The sequence below is a fragment of the Miscanthus floridulus genome, chromosome 7, assembly GCF_019320115.1.
Source record: "Miscanthus floridulus cultivar M001 chromosome 7, ASM1932011v1, whole genome shotgun sequence".
NCBI classification, from domain to species: domain Eukaryota; kingdom Viridiplantae; phylum Streptophyta; class Magnoliopsida; order Poales; family Poaceae; genus Miscanthus; species Miscanthus floridulus.
This window is the reverse complement of record NC_089586.1, coordinates 89,759,591-89,778,134: the sequence shown is the minus strand read 5'-3', so window position 1 is coordinate 89,778,134 and position 18,544 is coordinate 89,759,591. Positions and strand designations below refer to the sequence as shown.

Sequence of the window (18,544 nt, the reverse complement as noted above, 5' to 3'; positions counted from 1 at the left end):
GCTTTAGCAAATGTTCGTGTAGCGCCACCGCAAATGGTAGCATTTGATATTCCCGTTTTTAAAAGCCTCGTGGTCGTGGATTGCAGAAGAAAACTACTCATGCATGTAGAGGAAAATTCAACATGCGACTGGTCATAGGCTGTTGATCTGATGATATCCGGGCTGGCGACACACGAGTAACCGGATGAGTGCGAAGCAAACAAAAAAGGAGAAAACAAAGTCGTCGGCAAGCGTCGAATAAAGACACACGACGCCGACCCACTCTCCCTCCACTGACAAAGTGACCAGCTCCACTTCGGTCCCAATAATCAGTAGCACAATGCTTCCCAACATCCCTGTAGGGCTGTAGATGAGACGAGGCCGCGTTTTAAAAACCCCTCACACCTCACCGCGCGTTTTCGTCCACTCGCTTTAGGCCCCGTTTAGTTGCCAAAAAAATTTGTATAGTACCTATCACATTAAATTTTGCGGCACATGCATGGAGTACTAAATGTAGACGAAAAAAAAACTAATTGCACAGTTGGATGAGAAATTGTGAGACGAAACTTTTGAACCTAATTAGTCTATAATTAGACACTAATTACTAAATAAAAACAAAAGTGCTACAGTACCCGAGACCCAAAATTTTTTTTCTAAACACACCCTTACTCCCCGCGCCCCAAATGCGCGCACAAACGCTCTGCCACTCTGCTGCTTGCAACTGCAAGAGGATTAAGACTTGTTTAGTTTCTCGCCCTCTCTTTGTTAAATATTTAGACATATATATAAAATATTAAATATAAACTAAAAAATAATTAATTATACAGTTTGTGACTAATTTGTAAGGTTAATCTTTTAAATCCAATTAGTTCATGATTTGACAATGTGGTGCTAAGATAATACATATGTTAATAATAAATTAATTAGGCTTAATAAATTCGTCAAACGAATTACTGATGAATTCTGTAATTTATTTTTTTTATTAGCATGAATACCCACCCGACATTACACGTGATTGATTTAAAGAAGGCCTCATTCATTTCCATCGCTGCTGCTCGAGCTCGGCTGCTACCAGTAGTGAGCTGTACACCAAAAAAAACCTAACGCGCCATATATATATTTGTATTCAACTGCTGGTCTCGATCGAGTCGTCGCCCAATTGGTTAATCGGGAGCAGAGGCATCGCCCGCGCCCAATCATCCGCCCCCAAATCCCCAGAAGCACCCACGCCTCGCGCGCGAGATCCCACGCGCGTCCCACCAGCGCAGCACCACCTCCTCCCGCGGATTCCCTCCTCCTCCTCCCGCGCGGTCCCAGGCCGGCGGTGGCCTCCGGAGGCCCTGCGTGCGGCGACCCATGGACGCGGCGGCGAAGAAGAAGATGACGCGGAGCATCTCGCGGCAGCTCTCGTCGGGGGCGGCGCGGCTGTGGCGCCAGCTGTCGCTGGACCCGCACAACCCGCGCCGCGGCGGCCCTGGGCCGGGGGCGGCGGCGGGGCCGCGGCAGCAGACGCGGTTCGCGATCGCGAGGCAGTCGTCGCTCGACCCAACGCCGCGCGGCCGGCCGGACGGGTCGTCGGCGCACCAGCAGCTCGCGGTGCCGGAGAACCTGGACGCCACCATGCGCCTGCTCTTCGCGGCGTGCCAGGGGGACGCCGCCGGGGTGGAGGAGCTGCTCAGGAGCGGGGTGGACGTCGACAGCATCGACCTCGACGGGCGCACGGCGCTGCACATCGCGGCCTGCGAGGGACAGGGGGAGGTCGTGCGCCTGCTACTCGACTGGAAGGCCAACATCAACGCCCGAGACCGATGGGGTAGCACGGTTCGTCAACTCCTGTTCCTCTTTGACGAACGCGATCGGTCTAGATCACTGAATGGGTGGAGCCTTTGTAGTTTCTGATGTGCTTCAGTTCATACTAATGGAAAGTACGAAAAGAACATCAACACAGCAACGCTAGATCAATGCCACGCTAGCTGAACGAATTTTATGGTTTAACCTATGCAACTGGGGATTTATAGTGAATAGTCAACGAGGTTGATTAGACCTGCATGATAAGAGGAATTACTTATCTAACTGAACTTGATCTCTGCCTTCCTGCATTTTGTTGGACGATTTTCAGCCAGCAGCAGACGCGAAACATTACGGCCATTTTGAAGTATATAATCTTCTGGGAGCAAGAGGAGCAAAAGTTCCGGTACTATATATCTCACTTACGCAAAAATATTGAGCTATTCCTTTTTTTAGAAGAAAAAAAAAGATGCAAGGGATCTGAGCCATTCCTCCTCTCTTGCTTTCTCACATACTGTATATATTTAACATGTGCTTATTTTACTCCCTAGAAAACCAGAAAGACTCCAATGGCTGTATCAAATCCGAAAGAAGTTCCAGAGTATGAACTGAACCCACTTGAACTGGAGTTCCGAAGAGGAGAGGAGGTCACAAAGGCATGTTTTTTTTTTAATTATGACATTGTCTGTTTATTCTTCATATTACTCTGTTCTTAATGTTTTTGTACTTTGGGTTTTGGTTCTTCAGTGACTTCCACTAAGATTTTACTTCCACATTGAAGCTCAAGCTAAAGGATGATTTTTAGAATTTTCAGATCTATTTATTCTCAATATATGTGCTGCATGTGCTACATTATGTTTTCTCTATCTATTCGTGCAAGTGTACATTACCTTTAAAATTTGCATACAATTGTGACAGTCCTTGTCATACAATTTTACAGGGTACATATCTGGCAAAATGGTATGGCTCGAAAGTGTTTGTTAAGATACTTGACAAAGACAGCTTCTCGGATGCTGATAGCATGTAATGGCTCCCTACATTAACTCTTATCTTGAGTAATCTTTTATATTAATTACATGTGCATTCTGTTATACCTTCCATTGTGTCAAATGACGTTGAATAATCAACACCATAATTTATTCCTTCTCATTCACTCAATGAGTTCATGTGTACTACAGTTTCAGGGCGATCTTGAAACTTGTTCCGCATGTCACCTAGGTCAACTATTAATTTGCATATCCAGGTCCCTAAACTTACTAAATGGTTCACTCGAGGCCCAAACCTATATAATTAGTGTTGATTTGTTTACTTAGCATCTATGGCAGCATCCATGTCAATGAAAATTTGAAATTCATCATTCATATCACTATTGGCCTATTGGGTCACACATCATAGCCAATGAAGAAAATAAGAATTCCAGTGGGATGCACATGTTTAACATCATCTCTTAGATTGCTATATTGGCTTGCAACATCGGGAGTCATATGCTAATTAATGGTATTTGGATCTTGAGTGGCACAATTAACTTCAGGGACCTGACCTAGGTGACACCGCCAAGCAAGTTTAGGGACCGCTTGTGCATTTTTCTCTTTATTAGGAATGCGTATCCAAATTTTTGGACTGCTATAGTCATGTAGAGAGCATAGTGTGTAACTGTGTACTCAAACTTTTTAACCATTGTGTTTAATAAACGATGCTACAAAGTGGCTTTTCCATATAGTTAGTCTGTAATATAACCTAAAATATGTCTGTAGCATTGTAATTTTTGTTCTGTTTCATAGGGGTTGGCCTATTAATTAACTTTTGAGCTCTCCTTTTCTTTTTTGCATGCAATGTTTCTAAGTTGCATTATGTTTGTTCAGAAATGCGTTCAAACACGAGCTTACCTTACTTGAGAAAGCACGGCATCCCAATTTGGTCCAATTTGTTGGAGCTGTCACACAAAATGTCCCGATGATGATTGTTTCAGAGTACCATCAAAAGGTAAGTTACTATAACTGACTGAACAAGACAAATTTCTGTATTCAGTTTCAATTAGTTGCTCAAGCCATTCTATTTCAAATAGCACTCCTTTTACACATAAAATCTATGCAGTCTTTGTCATTGATGACTATATCCGTTTTTCCCTGATTAGGGCGATTTAGCCAGTTATCTTGAGATGAAAGGTCGCTTGAAGCCTCACAAAGCTATAAGATTTGCTCTTGAAATTGCGAGGTGTGTGAATACTCATGAAATCTATATTGTTTTTAAATGCTTGTCCTTTTGATAAAATTTTATGTACCTTGCGGCTTGCAAAATGTTGACTGAAGTGCAGCGCATAGGGGTAGCACACTATTTTATACTCACATAGAAAAAAGATACTCTTTCCTGGCTTATTGATCAGAATGTCAGGACTGTTCTTTTAGGTGTGGTAACACACATATGTGTTTTCAGATAGCAATTTTGTGTTGATTCAGTTGGATACAATTGAAACAACACTATGAAGCTTGTTTCTGCTACCTCTACAGTTGAACCGAATAAAGTGTTCAGGATTTTTTCCCTTCTTGTCCAGGGGACTGAATTATCTCCATGAGTGCAAGCCTGAGCCAATCATTCACGGACATTTGTCACCAAAGTAAGCTCATTAAGCATTATTCCATCGTTGAATTCGTTCAAGACTTTTAAATATGTGGCTACATGTATGCTGTACGCTATGATACTTTGGTAAGGTTTCAGAAACATCGTTCGGGACGATGAAGGACAGCTTAAGGTGGCTGGGTTTGGATCACTGAGTTTGACTAAAGTTTCTGAAGATAAAGTACAAATGGCTCATCCAGTTACAAAACTAGACAGTATGTTGCACTTACTCAGATGGTTTTTTCTTATTAAAGAAGAGCTTTGATTTATAAATGGACCTTAGATGTCACCATCTCGAAGGAAAAAATAGTTCAAATGTTCAATCCATGTTATGCTCCTCCTAGACAATCCTCTTTCTTTATTATGCCTTTGCCGTCGAAATGTAAGTTCATGAGTTTGGTCAGTTCCTTTTTCAGATGTAGTGTTCATTTGCTTTTAGAATTAATTTGACACCGATCTTATTTTACTATATAATACTATTTTAGCTAGTGTTCGAGTTCCTTTTAACCCCCCCTGTTTATTTGGCAACTCTGTCATGTAGCTTTGCTGATACTTTCCTCAATGTGCATAGATGTATACATCGCTCCCGAGGTCTACAAAAACGAACCATTTGACAGAAGTGTAGATGTATTTGCATTTGGTCTCATTCTTTATGAGGTACGCAAAGCTATCCAATCTACATGCAAGGAATCTAGGCTAATCATGTGTTGCATCCTGGCTGATGTGTCACTTAGATGAACAGAAATTCTTAGCTTCTCACGTTTACACTGCTTGCCCGTTCTATGGATGGTTCTGGTTCAGATGATTGAAGGAACTCCTGCTTTTCACCCAAAGCCACAAGAGGAAGCAGCTAAGATGATTTGTTTAGAGAGGGTTGAGACCAACATTCAAGAATAAACCAAAATACTACCCCAGTGATGTGAAAGAGTGAGTGAATCACACGCTCTACTTACTTGAGGAGCTTTGCTTCACTTGATCGATCAAGTTCTCTTGCCAACTCGACCACACTAGCAACGTGCAACCACATAGTACATACTAGGCTAATGATCACTCACAGTGGATATTTACATAGGTGTAACGCTGCATTTAGCATCGTGCCATTTTGCTGCTCATCATGGTTGCACGCTGCAGGCTGATACAAGAATGCTGGGATCCGACGCCTTCTGTCAGGCCAACATTCGCGGAGATAATTGTGCGCCTGAACAAGATACAAGCGAGCTGTGCTAAGCAGGGTCGCTGGAGAGACACCTTCAAGCTTCCATGGTACATCTCTGGCTGATCTTATCATATGAGCAGCATCAGTTGCCAATCCCCCCCGTCCAATTCCTCTCTGAAGTGTTACCCGTTTCCTACAATTGCTTCTCCATTCTGATGCGCTTTCCAGAACATGAACGTAGCTCATTGTTATGCCATAAAAATCTGTCTCGTGGGGGTTGGTCTGAATCATACTCCTCGTTTTATCTGACACAGGAAACAAACTGGAGAGAGATAGTTGTAAAGTTCCGCGAGGCTGCCGTCAAGATTTCGCCCCCTCCCTTCAGCAAATGTGAGTAAACACGACTACACGAGTGAAGAAACGTGCAGAGTTACAGACAGAAGCCGTTCCTATTCAGTTCAGGTTCTATACGCGTCCAATAGGAGAGCACAGTTTGTAGCATCTATGACTGTATCTAGGCTTATGCCACCGGCCCAATTTCTCTTGAGCTATCTTCATCCAAACGGGAACAGCGAACAGAGTATTACTTTTCTGAGCATTCAGTACTCGCCACTTCCTTTTGAACTCCTACGAGCTACGACATGTGAACGTTGTAAATTCTGCACGATTTCTTTCCTTTTTGGCAGCTAGCATGTGCGAATTTGCTTGCAGTGGAGTAGTTGGGTTGGGCCGTTGGGGATAGGTTGATAGTAAAAGCAAAGGGAATATGCCTGGACTTGTGGGACTTAGGCATATTCGTTTGTGTTACGAGTCACTATTTCAGTGAATAAATAGTATTTTTTTTATAATAAATCAATGAACAGTACTCTCAGTAAGAACTTTTCCAAAAAATGAACAGGGCCTCAGTCGCTTGTGTACGGTGTGCTGAAAGAGAACCAGAGGCATATACCGAGTCCCGAGAAATATACTGCAGCGACGAAGGGGAAGCACGCAAAGCGAAGAAATGTTCGCCGTCACGACTCACGAGTGTCACGATGAGCGAGACTCACCGACCAGGGCAGCCAATGGGAAGTCAGAAGAACGGGGTACGTGTGACCATGTCTGAGGAACGAGGGCTCTCTTCGCTGAGCTTATAAGCCAGAATTAATCTTATTTTTTAAACTATGAAACCGTGTTTTTTTCTCACAATAAATCAGTCTTACAAATCAGTCGCAGCAGTAATAATTCCTGCCGAGCAGAGCCGAGGAGTGTCGATTCCTCGTGAATTTTCAAAGTCAGTTCACGTGTTTTTATTTTAATACGGAGTACCGAGAAGTTTGGAACTGCTTTGATCGAGAACAACTTCAAAAGTTCCAGTACTCCATCGGTTCTAAAATTATTCTACATCTCATTTACCCAGAAATCATTATTTTAAACTTAGATTTATAGAAAAATATTATTGTCATTTATATATCTTCATAGTTTTATTAATAAAAATATTCAACTATTAATCTAATAATATTTATTACACATAATAAATATTACTATTTTTATATATATATTACTACCTCCATCCTAAATTAAGTTAACTTCTAGAGTTGTGCTAGATCAAACTATTAAACTATTTTAAGTTTAAAAAAAATTATAGAAACTATCATCAATATTTATGACACTAAATATATTTTTTATAATATATTTATTTGGATTTTTAGTTGTTATTATATTTTTCTATAAACTTGGTTAAATTATTGGGACTAGAGGGAGCAGTTAAATTTTGAAAAAGTTTGACTAATCGAGAAATGAGATGTGTAATTATTTTATAACAGGAAAATAATTTGCTATTTTTTTTAAAAAAAAGATACGTGCAATGGTAGCCAAGAAACACTAATATCATGCGCAAAAAATGCAGGTTAATTAGCTTGCAAGGGCAGTATATATAGATAAACTTTCTGTTCAACGAATAGTTCGATCCCAGAGGCCACAGCAGGCAGCGGCAGACCAGCGCTTCCACTCCAGCAGAGGACTTTACCTGGCCCCGTTGCCCGTTGGCCATCTGGAACTGCGAGACATGTGCGGCGGCTTGCGGACCCACGTGTGTTTTAACTAAAAAAACATATGGATTTTTTTCTCTCCGTATCTGCGGCGACTGCGCTCGCGCGTGGCCGCGTGCTTGTTATCCCGTCACGCAGACACGTACGGCACGCACTTGAAAACGGGCGGTCCTCTGGTGTGATTTATTCTTTCTTAAAAAAAAAATTTATTTCAAATGATCTATAGATATGATCTTATGATTTATGATTGTCTGAAGATAGAAGAAGGCTGGAGGTTAAAGATAGAAGGAGAATAGAGGCTATTGGATTTTAATTTTATGGTGAAAAAAATTTATGCGTTAAAACTATATAAAACACATGATTTGTGACTGTCTGAAGATAGAAGAAGGCTGGAGGTTAAAGATAGAAGGAGAATAGAGGCTATTGGATCTTAATTTTATGGTAAAAAAAATTTATGCGTTAAAACTATATAAAACGCATGACCGTTGGGTACACAGACTCTTCTTTCTTCCTTCTCGCGCCCTGCTTCTTCACCTGCCTCCTCCATCTCCTCTCCCTCCCCCTCCCCTCCTCCAAAGCCCTAAACCCCACCCCAGCGCAGATCGGTGTGCCAGTCCACTCGCCCGCCCGGTCGGCGCCGCACCCCTCGCCCGGTGAGCGCCCCCCTCCGTCTCGCTCCAGGAAGCGATCCTCTCTTGCTCTCTCTCTCTCTCTCTCTCTCTCTCTCCACCCCCCTCCCCCCTCCCCCCTTCCCGTATTACTCTTTTTGTTCCCCATTGGCATTATGTTTTAGGTTCTGTTTGGTGCGAGTCGAGTTCGCTCGCCGTTGCGTCGGTGGTTTGGTGATGAACCAGGGATGGTTTGATCAGTGGGATCGCCAATCAGTGACTCCGCATGCTGCTGTTTGTAATTTTTAATTTTGGCCCTTTTGGGGGAAAATTTCAGTGGCGATCGGTGAGTTTTGGGCATTTTGGGGGTCTATGCGGTAACGAAAAGGACCGAGTTGAAACTGTGCTTAATCGCTAATTGATCTCAGTGAGTAAATTTTTAAATTTTTTAATGTACAAACCACGGTGGCCTACTAGTGATACGCGTCGTTGTCTCGTTGCTGCCCCTTCCTTTAGGTACTGTTTCCATTCACCTGTTCCTTTGTTGTTCAGTCGCTTAGGCTGGTTAGATTAATATGTGCCTTCCTGTTGTAGTCTGGAACTGTTGAACTGCTGCTGATGATAAAAGTCTGTTTTTTTTTTTTCTGTTGATATGTGGATAATCATCAGATTCCTCAACGAGATCAGCAAAACATACGAAACTTTGGCTAAGTAGAGGGGCTCGTGTAAACGTGAAATAGGAATTTCTTGGAATGGTTAGCTACTGATCTCTAGTCCATCTGTTACTGATATTCAGGGACTGTTAGAGGAAGTGCTCTCAATGGTGTCAGAATTAGTTCACAGTTGACCCATGACAATTACTAGTGATAAATCTGGACAGTTGAGGCAAATAACAAGGGTATTCTTATTTAACTTCTTACCAGCATCTGAGAGAAGACTCTAGATATTTGTCCAGCTGGGGATTCAAAATTTACATTTTCTAAAACTAAATTCTGAGGTCACATGTCAAAAGGAAAAAACAAATTTCAAACGTATTTGTTGTAATGCCTATGATTGGATGAACTATGCCAAGCTTGGACACTAATTGCTTTAGTGAATTAGCCTAATGGTTCTTATGAATTAGTTGCTAGTTTCTTGTTTTTTGAATAATTATATTTTTAGGCAATTCAAGAGAACTGAACATTCGGTTCCATTAGAACAACATCCTAGGATTGTTGTTATATATGGTTGTGAAGTCTTATTGCACCAAGCACCTGTTCTTTGCAACTATTTTATTTCTTTATGGGAATAATCAAATCTTATGCTTATGTTTGGACAATTGGACCACTTCAGGATTCTACCCTAAAAGGCATGACCTTGGCTTTCCCATCTGGAGATTGAGTAGCAATCAAGTATGGCTTCAAGAGCAATCACGAGGAGAAGGAAATATCTTTTCGATCATGTTAAAACACTTAACCTTTCATCTTCATCCTCTACCTTCCAACATGGAAGAATTGGTTCTGAGGCTGAGCCAAGAATAGCACTACGGTTTCTGGAGCAAAGCTCCGGAAACTCAAGATCTGAGAAGGAGCAATACAGTGTGAATTTGACTAAAAGGAATTTGGCAGGTCTTGCTAATAGATTTCTGCGACGTCCAGCTCATGGGATATCTCTTTCATATTATGGAATTGGAAAGAATGACTTCGGGTTGCCGCTGGGAGCTAGATCTATTCTGCAGTCAGTTCGTGCATCATCAACTGCAACTGCAGGGCAACCTAAGTTGGATATTGATGATGAACAGAGTGAGGATCAGAAGCAAAATAGAAAGAAAAAAGAGGCATCCCCAGAGGAATGTGATCAGGCTGTGGAAGGCCTAAGTACTGCAAAAGCTAAAGCCAAAGCTAAACAGGTCCAAGAATCTCCGAAGGCTAGCCAATCAGTTATGCAGAAATTCTGGGCAAGGCTTCTGGGTATTGGCCCTGCTCTGCGAGCTGTGGCTTCAATGAGCAGGTCTCAGTTCCTTCCTTTGTACCTAAATGCGTACATATAAGAAGAATGATTGGTCTGTTTCTTTCTTAACTTACGAAACTTTACCTCTTTGTTTGTCAAGGGCTGATTGGGATGCAAAGCTTAAGCATTGGAAGGATGAATTTGTTTCTACACTGCAGCATTACTGGTTAGGGACAAAGCTACTATGGGCAGATGTTAGAATCTCATCAAGATTGCTGGTGAAACTTGCCGGTGGAAAAAGCCTTTCTAGAAGAGAGAGGCAACAGCTGACACGCACAACAGCTGATATCTTCAGGCTGGTACCATTTGCTGTGTTCATCATTGTTCCTTTCATGGAGTTCTTACTGCCAGTGTTCCTGAAGTTATTTCCAAACATGCTTCCATCAACTTTCCAAGACAAAATGAAAGAAGAGGTACGTGTTTGATTGGTTTCAGAACCAGAGATTATACTGGTTTGGTGGTGTTACATTTCTCGTCATGCGAATAGTACTCTGTATGTCACAAACTCACTGCTGCACATTTGTTATTAGTGTATTAGTTCCATGGCACAGCATTCCTTACTGTTGCTCTTGTTGCTGTAGATAGTCATCTTTGCGTCTCATGTTTGAACTGGGTCTCCTGTGCCATTTTGTGTCATGACTACAGAGTGAAGACATTATCATAGTGCAAACTGATTGGCTTAAGGACATGATTCATTTTACTGTGCAGGAAGCATTGAAAAGGAAACTAAAAGCAAGGATGGAATATGCAAAATTTTTGCAAGATACAGCAAAAGAAATGGCAAAGGAAGTTCAAACATCACGTAGTGGGGACATAAAACAGACTGCTGAAGATCTGGACGAGTTTTTGAACAAGGTATATATTCTTTCTATGCTCCAATCATTACTGTAATTAGTTATCTATTGTAACAAGGTATAGATTCTTTCTATGCTCCAATCATTACCACAATTAGTTATGTATTGTAAACAGCCGTTTGCTATTCTGTGATTGGATAACATACCTAAATTTTGCTTAGGTAAGGAGAGGTGAACGTGTCTCTAATGACGAAATCTTGAGCTTTGCGAAGCTTTTCAATGATGAACTTACTTTGGATAACATGAGCAGGTTCAATGTTCTTTTATCTTACCCGTATAAATTGATCATCAAGCTATCAAAGTTACACCAGTGACTAAACAGTTGCTTGGTATTTTTTCTGCAGACCACGCTTGGTAAATATGTGCAAATATATGGGTATCCGGCCTTTTGGTACAGATCACTACTTGAGGTTCATGCTTCGCAAAAAACTGCAAGAGTAAGTATTTAAATTGATACTGTAGAAATGCTGGTTTAATTTGCATCTGGAGCATCTATATACTATTCTGATTGTATCTACTTAAATGCCAGTGTAACATTGGCCTCACTGTACACAAACTTGCTTTCCTACCTTAATTGAAAGGCAGAACTCCTGCCACCCCTTTAAAAAAAAGCCAGTATAACAGAAAATGTTCAATTTTGTAGATCAAACTGTGATGAGGCTTGTGGCCTATCTTTACATTAAGTAGTTTCAAGTAAATATTTCATACTAGTCAATTCACTGGATGTGCAAGCTTACCAGAATTTAGAAATCTCTGAAATGGATTTAAGTGGTGTTTAGGTCGAATAGTAGTTCAGGTTCAGCAGTACACTTTTAAAAAAAAAAATGATATAGCATCACGATTCTTTTCTTGTTTCACAATTTGCTAGTTCTTTTGCCCTTTGTCTTGTTTCTGTTTGATTTAATATGCTACCATTTGAATTTTGAACTGTCTTCTTATAGTGCTGCTTATTATTTTGGTATCGGTACCTATCTTTGCAGCATTAAGAATGATGATAAGATGATTCAAGCTGAGGGTGTGGAGTCTCTTTCTGAAGAGGAGCTTCGGCAAGCCTGTCGGGAACGTGGTCACCTAGGTCTACTGTCAACTGAAGAGATGAGACAGCAGGTTTGCCCACTTAATCTTATGACATGCAATAATTTTAGACTTCCAAAAGTCAGAAAGAAAGGGCTGAATTCCCTCACCATCCTTGTGGTTAGGGAGATACGGAAACATCTCAATGCTTGGGGTACTAGGCCTTGTATTTCAGTAGTCTTACAGGCAGTGGTAAATGAGAGTAGTTTGTGGTGTTTGGCTGGTTCGTCAGCTGTCCATGAACTACTCATCAGGTCGCTTAACCTTGACACCTACGTCAAGGTCTGTTTGGACGTGGTTGAGTCTCTATTGTATGTGGCGCGTATGTAACTTGTATTCTCTCTTTAATGAAATGACACTCAGCTCTCCTGTGTCATTTGAGAGGAAAAAAAAGACAACAACACCTTTAACTCAGGGGCAGATCCACATTGTGTCAGTGTTTCGAGTAAACACCAACGAGTAAATTTGTATTATTGCGCGTCTGGCTCGGATGATGTGCTAAGAGGACACGAGGTTTATATTGGTTCGGGCAGAATGTCCCTACGTCCAGTTTGTTGCTGCTGCTCGTGTTACTAGCACTGAATGTTCGTAGTAGGGGTTACAAACAGTCGAGAGAGGAACATGTCTCAAGTCTCTGGTGGTGTGTGTTGTGAGGTGCGATGTCTGATGCGGTGCGGTGAACCGATGCCCCTTAGTGGGACGCCCTGCTTTCCCTTTTATAGGCAAGGGAAAGCAGGGGTTACAGCGGCGGAGGAGGAAAAAGAGAGAGAGAGAGATAGGGAGAGTCCTTTAGGGTTGCCGGGCCTTTCTTTTCCTTTGCACGGGTTCCGCTGACATGGCAGGTGGTGATAGGGACAGCCCCACGCCGGGCGCCTGTCTGCTTGATGATGCCATGCCCTGCCGTTGTCAGCGGGTCGTAACGTCCCACTCCTCCCCGGCGGGTGGCGCGGTGAACAGACGCGCTGGTCAGCAGCCGTACATGGAGTAGGCAGCATAGTGACCACGCGTCTGTCACTGTGTACATGGAGTAGGCAGCATAGTGACCACGCGTCTGTCACTGTGGGCGATGTGAGTTTCCTGGAATGACATGTCGCGGGGACGGGTCGTGTTGAGACGTGACCGCTCCCTGCACGATAGTGGTTGGCGATGGTGTGGGCTTCCATTGGGAGCCGTGCCCAAGGGATCAAGTGAGGCGGAGCCAGCCCTCAGACATCGGGCGAGGCGGAGCCAGCCCTTGGGGGTCGGGCCGAGGCGGAGCAACCCTCGGGGGTCGGACGAGGCGGAGCCAGACCTTAGACGTCGGGCGAGGCAGAGCCCCCCTTTGGGGGTCGGGCCGAGGCGGAGCCAACCCTCAGGGGTCGGACGAGGCGGAGCCAACCCTCGGGGGGTCAGCCGAGGCGGAGCCAACCCTCGGGGGTCGGACGAGGCGGAGCTCGCGGCCTCGGTGGTCGGCAAGAGCTGTAGCCGTGCTCTTGACCTGCTCGGATGAATCAACATTGATGATTATTAGCTCCTCCTCTTCGGGTACCCTAGTATTGGTCCCCGACACAGTGCAATCAGTGGTGTCCTGTGACATCAGTGGCTTGAGGAATTACCTTGGTAACACTAACGTTATGCAACTCATAGGCTACTGCTTTAGCAAGATAATTGACTGGTGGCACCCACTGAATTGATTTCCTAGATCAGCCCCTACCTTAACTCGTTATACTATGGAATGGAGTAGTCATCCTGTATTCCTATGATAAAGTTGGGCTATGCTCCATCCATTTCCATGTAGGTCCTGTTTTGTGTTCTTCCCAAGAATACATGATATTTTTCTTAGTTCATAGCTGCATTTAAGCACCTATATGAGCTATAAAGTGCCATGTTTATGTTTCCTAGTAAATATCATCTTTTTCTTTAATCTTTTTTAGTTGACACTTTTATGTCCTTGTTACATTGTTACATTTTTCAAGTCTGATGTACTGTTGAGGAAATGTTATGACAGCACTTAGCTTGCGCTTTCAATCAAACACAACTGATATTGAGGGATTGCACGGCCTTTGAGTTTAACTGCAAGTTCAAGGCAACTATTTATATAGAAAAAAAACTAATGCCATATAAATGCATATAAAATTATGCTAGTAACATTCATCTTTTTTGCCAGCTTCGAGACTGGTTGGATCTCTCACTAAACTATGCAGTGCCATCTTCACTTCTCATACTTTCAAGGTAAATTTAGTAAACATTTTCCCAGTTGTCATGCTATTTTTATGCTTGCATTCTTATGTTTGGTAATTCTGTCAGAGCTTTTACTGTATCTGGGAAAGTGAAGCCTGAGGAAGCTGTTGTAGCAACACTATCTTCACTACCGGATGAAGTTGTGGATACAGTTGGGACAGTACTGCCATCTGAAGATTCAGTTTCTGAGAGGAGGAGAAAACTTGAATTCCTTGAGATGCAAGAAGAACTTATCAAGGTGACGTGTACATATGCATCTTTTTATTTCTCTAGAGATAGCATATAGATTGTAATAGTTAAACGATGTGTTTTTTTTAACCTCCCATTGTGCCAATGCAGCCATAATCTTTGGGGACATAAAACCACTGTAATGATAGGCTGATAGAGAACTTTCCTCCACTGAATGTGTACCTGCTGGCTTGTAGTTTGTAACCTATGTTTTATTATTAGTCGAAAAAGCTAGAGTTAAGCCACATATTTAATTTTATCTAACCCAATGCGCTGTTTCAGAATTCCTACTTTCGTGCATTGTTATTCCATATGTTTCTGCTCCCTAGTTATACATCATGATCGAATCCCTAGTTGGATCCTATGTGTAAACTTCATAGGAGATCCTGTTCATATCTTTGTCACGTGTTAGATGTTCAGATGAGCACAATTACTTAGCCTTTGTTTCGATTATAGAGATTAGGTTTAATCTCATGGAATCGGTAGGGAATTGAACTAGAACCCCTTCATATTCAAAGGAATCTATCTAGTCTCTATCCATTAAAGTTTCTCATTACGTGGTTTATGCAATTTCATGGTTAGGGAGAAGATGTTCGATTAAGAGAATCTGAAATGAAAATGTTATTACAAATTAGATTTCATAATTGATATCCCTGCCTGTATTGTAAGTTTGTAACTCGAGGCATGCTTCCAGTTTGTGTAGTTTCTAATCCCAATGCTGCCATCTTATCTGGAGTACTTAAAGACTCGCACTGTAATTATAGCAGATTTGTTCTCTTTCACAAATCTGCAACACATTTTACTTGATAATTATCCTATGTTTGTCGGAACATGTATTTTTTATGTTTAACCCAATCATTTTATTTTGTTAACGTAATGCTGCAAATCGATTATTGATTTTTTAATGCAAAAATATATTCAGGAGGAAGAGAAAAGGAAGGAGAAAGAAGAAAAAGCAAAACAAGAGGAAGAGGAAAAGACAAAGCTCAAAGAACCAGAGGGTGCTGCTGAAGATTTAGCTTTGAAAGAAATGACTGAGGCTACTGCTAGGGAAGAACTGCAAAAGGCAAAACAACACGACAGGGAAAAACTCTGTAATATCGGCCGAGCATTGGCAGTGCTCGCATCTGCATCGGTATGCTCCTATACAATCAGTATTTTTCATTTAGTAACTATACACGTTGACAGTAACAACAGCGTAGCTATGGAACACTAGTGTCTCCTCATTCCATCCTCTCTGTTTGATCATTTTTGTAACTTGTATTTGCAGTCTGTAAGCAAGGAGCGTCATGAGTTCTTGGGACTTGTCAACAAGGAGGTATAATATGGAGTAGATTAGACAAACAAATACTCATGCAGGCATCTTTCATGGTATTGCATATATAAATATGTACACTGGATATTTAATAGGACTTTTGTCCGCATGCAGATAGAACTATACAACTCAATGCTTGAAAAGGAGGGTACAGAGGGTGAAGAAGAAGCTAAGAGAGCATACATAGCTGCTAGGGAGGAATCAGACCGTCATGCTGAGGCTGCTGCAGAAGAAAAAGTCTCATCAGCACTTATTGAGAAGGTAAGGAATCCTTTGGGGCATCCTTCGGGGCATGACCCGTAGTTGAGCAGTGTCTACCTAAAATCTGTTTATATTTCCCATATTTTGTTGCTACTACTCTTGGAACTATGCTGCCTAAATAGCCTTGAATATCGACAGAGAAAACTATAAACAAATATCTAAAAGTTGGAGATAAGAGTGCAAACTTTTACTTGCAAATTGTAACTAAGGTCTATATTGACAAGACTTGGTAACTAAAAGGCCTCTGATTTTCATTCTGATGATGTAATCTTAGAAAGCCTACCTGAACTGAACACCTCTTTTGGCATTTTAAAAGTGCTGCAAAGGAAACAAGCGTCCGCATGCTTTTGTATCTTCAGTATGTTGTTGGCATATGTATGCTATTATATCCCTTTTTTAGTTGAATATTTATGATTCATGGGTTTGCTGTTCACATGAATCACATATAACTATGACCTTTGCTGCATTCAGGTTGATGCTATGCTCCAAGAATTAGAAAAGGAGATTGATGATGTGGATGCACAAATTGGAAATCGTTGGCAACTGCTTGATAAGTAAGTCACTTGTATGTATGGATCTTTTTATGTTGTGTGCTTGTCAGCCAGTGCATTTTGTTACTGAGTTCTCCCTGATAGGGAAACTTAATGCTATTTTTTGTTAATTTACAATCGGCAGTAACTCTATTGCCCTGTCAAAACACAGTTCTGTGTCAGGTGTTTCTGTGATCTACCTAACCATATTCAGATGATTGTTTTATGAAATGCACTAGTTCATAAACTCATCTTCCTTTGTGGAGTCCTCAGTCCTGTAAAAGCATGGTTGCTGCTTCCTATTATCCTAAGATATGTGGGACGGCCTACTTTATCAAACAAAGAAGTCATTTGTAATCTGCCACCATAACCATTTTGCACATAGTCCTCAGCATTATGATCCAATTTGCACACAATTTTCAGGGACCATGATGGCAAAGTGACACCTGAAGAGGTAGCGGCCGCAGCAGCCTATCTCAAGGACACCATAGGGAAAGAAGGCGTGCAAGAGCTCATCAGCAACCTTTCCAAAGACAAAGGTTCGTTTACCCATGACACCTACATGCTGCTCCAGTGTTACATCTGTCCAATTTTCTTGTATTTTTCTGAACGTTCTCTTTATGCACGCCTTCAGAAGGAAAGATCCTTGTTGAAGATATTGTGAAGCTAGCATCCCAAACAGAGAACAATGAAGAGGAAGAGGAAGCACGGCAGTAGCTGGAAGAGTATTCGGAAACATCGCACTCGTTTAGATAGGTGGCCTATTATTATATATATTATTTCAGCAGTCAGAACTCAGAAAATTCAAGAGACCTCAGCTACCTAACGGCAGTATCATATGTATTGAAAGGCAATACGGCCATTTTTTGTGCCTCTTGGCTGACTTTGATAGTGACTTCCAATTAGTAAGGTGGATAGACTTGCTGTAGAGATGTTCATGCTGACATGCATTTAGTTAGGCGCGGTGCTGTGGTTTGGCAAGTAAATTGCAACCGAAATTTCACCGGCTGCTATGGACGTGGAAAATACAGATCAATTGTTATGGTACTATGCAATCCCGAAATATTGAATCTGATTTAAATTCATAAGTTATGGTTGGTGGATGTTGGGGTAATTTATTGACCATAAAGTTTATGGAATCATTATGGTGTTAGCTGATTTTATTATGACCAATTATGATCTGTTGTCTACATGCCTACGTGGTTGGAGTCAATTTTCATAAGTTGAAATTTAAAATTGTGAATTTGGACCGAAATGGGCGATCAGGAAACTCGGGCATGGGAAGTTGGCCCCTACATTTACACGCTGTCAGCCATGTTGCTTGTACAACAAACAATGTGTGCAGTGAAGTAATTGAATGTCGCATTCTGCAGCTTGTAAAAGTTTTGGGAGTATTCATTTTTTTTTCTTTTTTCATTTCTTTTGTGTCGGAACCTGTTCACCAATCTTCTAATATCCTTACCTTGAGCAATCCAATACAACACCAGTATATCACTATGCACTATTTCTTTCTTTCCAACTTCTAAATTTTTGAGACTACGTGTTGCAAGATCCCTAAGAGTAAACTATATTACCTACTTGTCTGTCCTAAATTATTGGTAAATTGTATTACCTACTTCTCTATCCTAAATTATAGACTTGGCTTTTCTAGGTACATATCCATTATAGGAGCGGAGCTAGAGCGAATGCGAGAAGGGTGTGCTTGCCTTATGGGTGCATATGATTTTACCGTATGGGTACGAATATGATGAAAATTTAATCATGATCACGGTTTTTGGATATTTTTGTGGGTGCGCCCGCACCCTGTGCAATGTATATAGATCCACCCATGTCCACTATGTTAGATACATTATACATACCCTCATTCCAAATTGTAAGTTGTTTTGGCTTCTCTAG

General features: G+C 41.7%; 2 protein-coding genes across 4 annotated transcripts; both read left to right on the top strand.

Moving 5' to 3' along the window:
- Positions 1-1,021: 1,021 nt before the first annotated feature.
- LOC136467270 (integrin-linked protein kinase 1-like) lies at positions 1,022-6,390 on the top strand. The gene is given in 13 exon segments (XM_066465903.1): positions 1,022-1,800; positions 2,099-2,173; positions 2,319-2,423; positions 2,708-2,790; positions 3,630-3,750; positions 3,902-3,981; positions 4,319-4,381; positions 4,483-4,598; positions 4,955-5,040; positions 5,185-5,253; positions 5,255-5,310; positions 5,515-5,646; positions 5,854-6,390. Coding segments are annotated over 13 exon segments (1,473 nt in total). The 5' UTR covers positions 1,022-1,335; the 3' UTR covers positions 5,876-6,390.
- LOC136467269 (uncharacterized) lies at positions 5,855-17,746 on the top strand. 3 transcript variants are annotated; one of them, XM_066465901.1, is made up of 15 exons: positions 5,855-5,929; positions 9,510-10,166; positions 10,267-10,579; positions 10,875-11,021; positions 11,182-11,270; positions 11,365-11,457; positions 12,001-12,127; positions 14,241-14,305; positions 14,381-14,552; positions 15,465-15,677; positions 15,813-15,860; positions 15,972-16,118; positions 16,590-16,672; positions 17,072-17,187; positions 17,283-17,746. In XM_066465901.1, exons 2-15 carry the CDS (start codon positions 9,571-9,573, stop codon positions 17,363-17,365), a joined length of 2,292 nt encoding a protein of 763 aa, XP_066321998.1. In that variant the 5' UTR covers positions 5,855-5,929; positions 9,510-9,570; the 3' UTR covers positions 17,366-17,746. The 3 variants fall into 3 exon arrangements, with proteins under 3 accessions (XP_066321998.1, XP_066321997.1, XP_066321999.1); XM_066465900.1 differs by lacking the exon at positions 5,855-5,929 and adding an exon at positions 8,084-8,222; XM_066465902.1 differs by lacking the exon at positions 5,855-5,929 and adding an exon at positions 8,314-8,693.
- Positions 17,747-18,544: the final 798 nt, after the last annotated feature.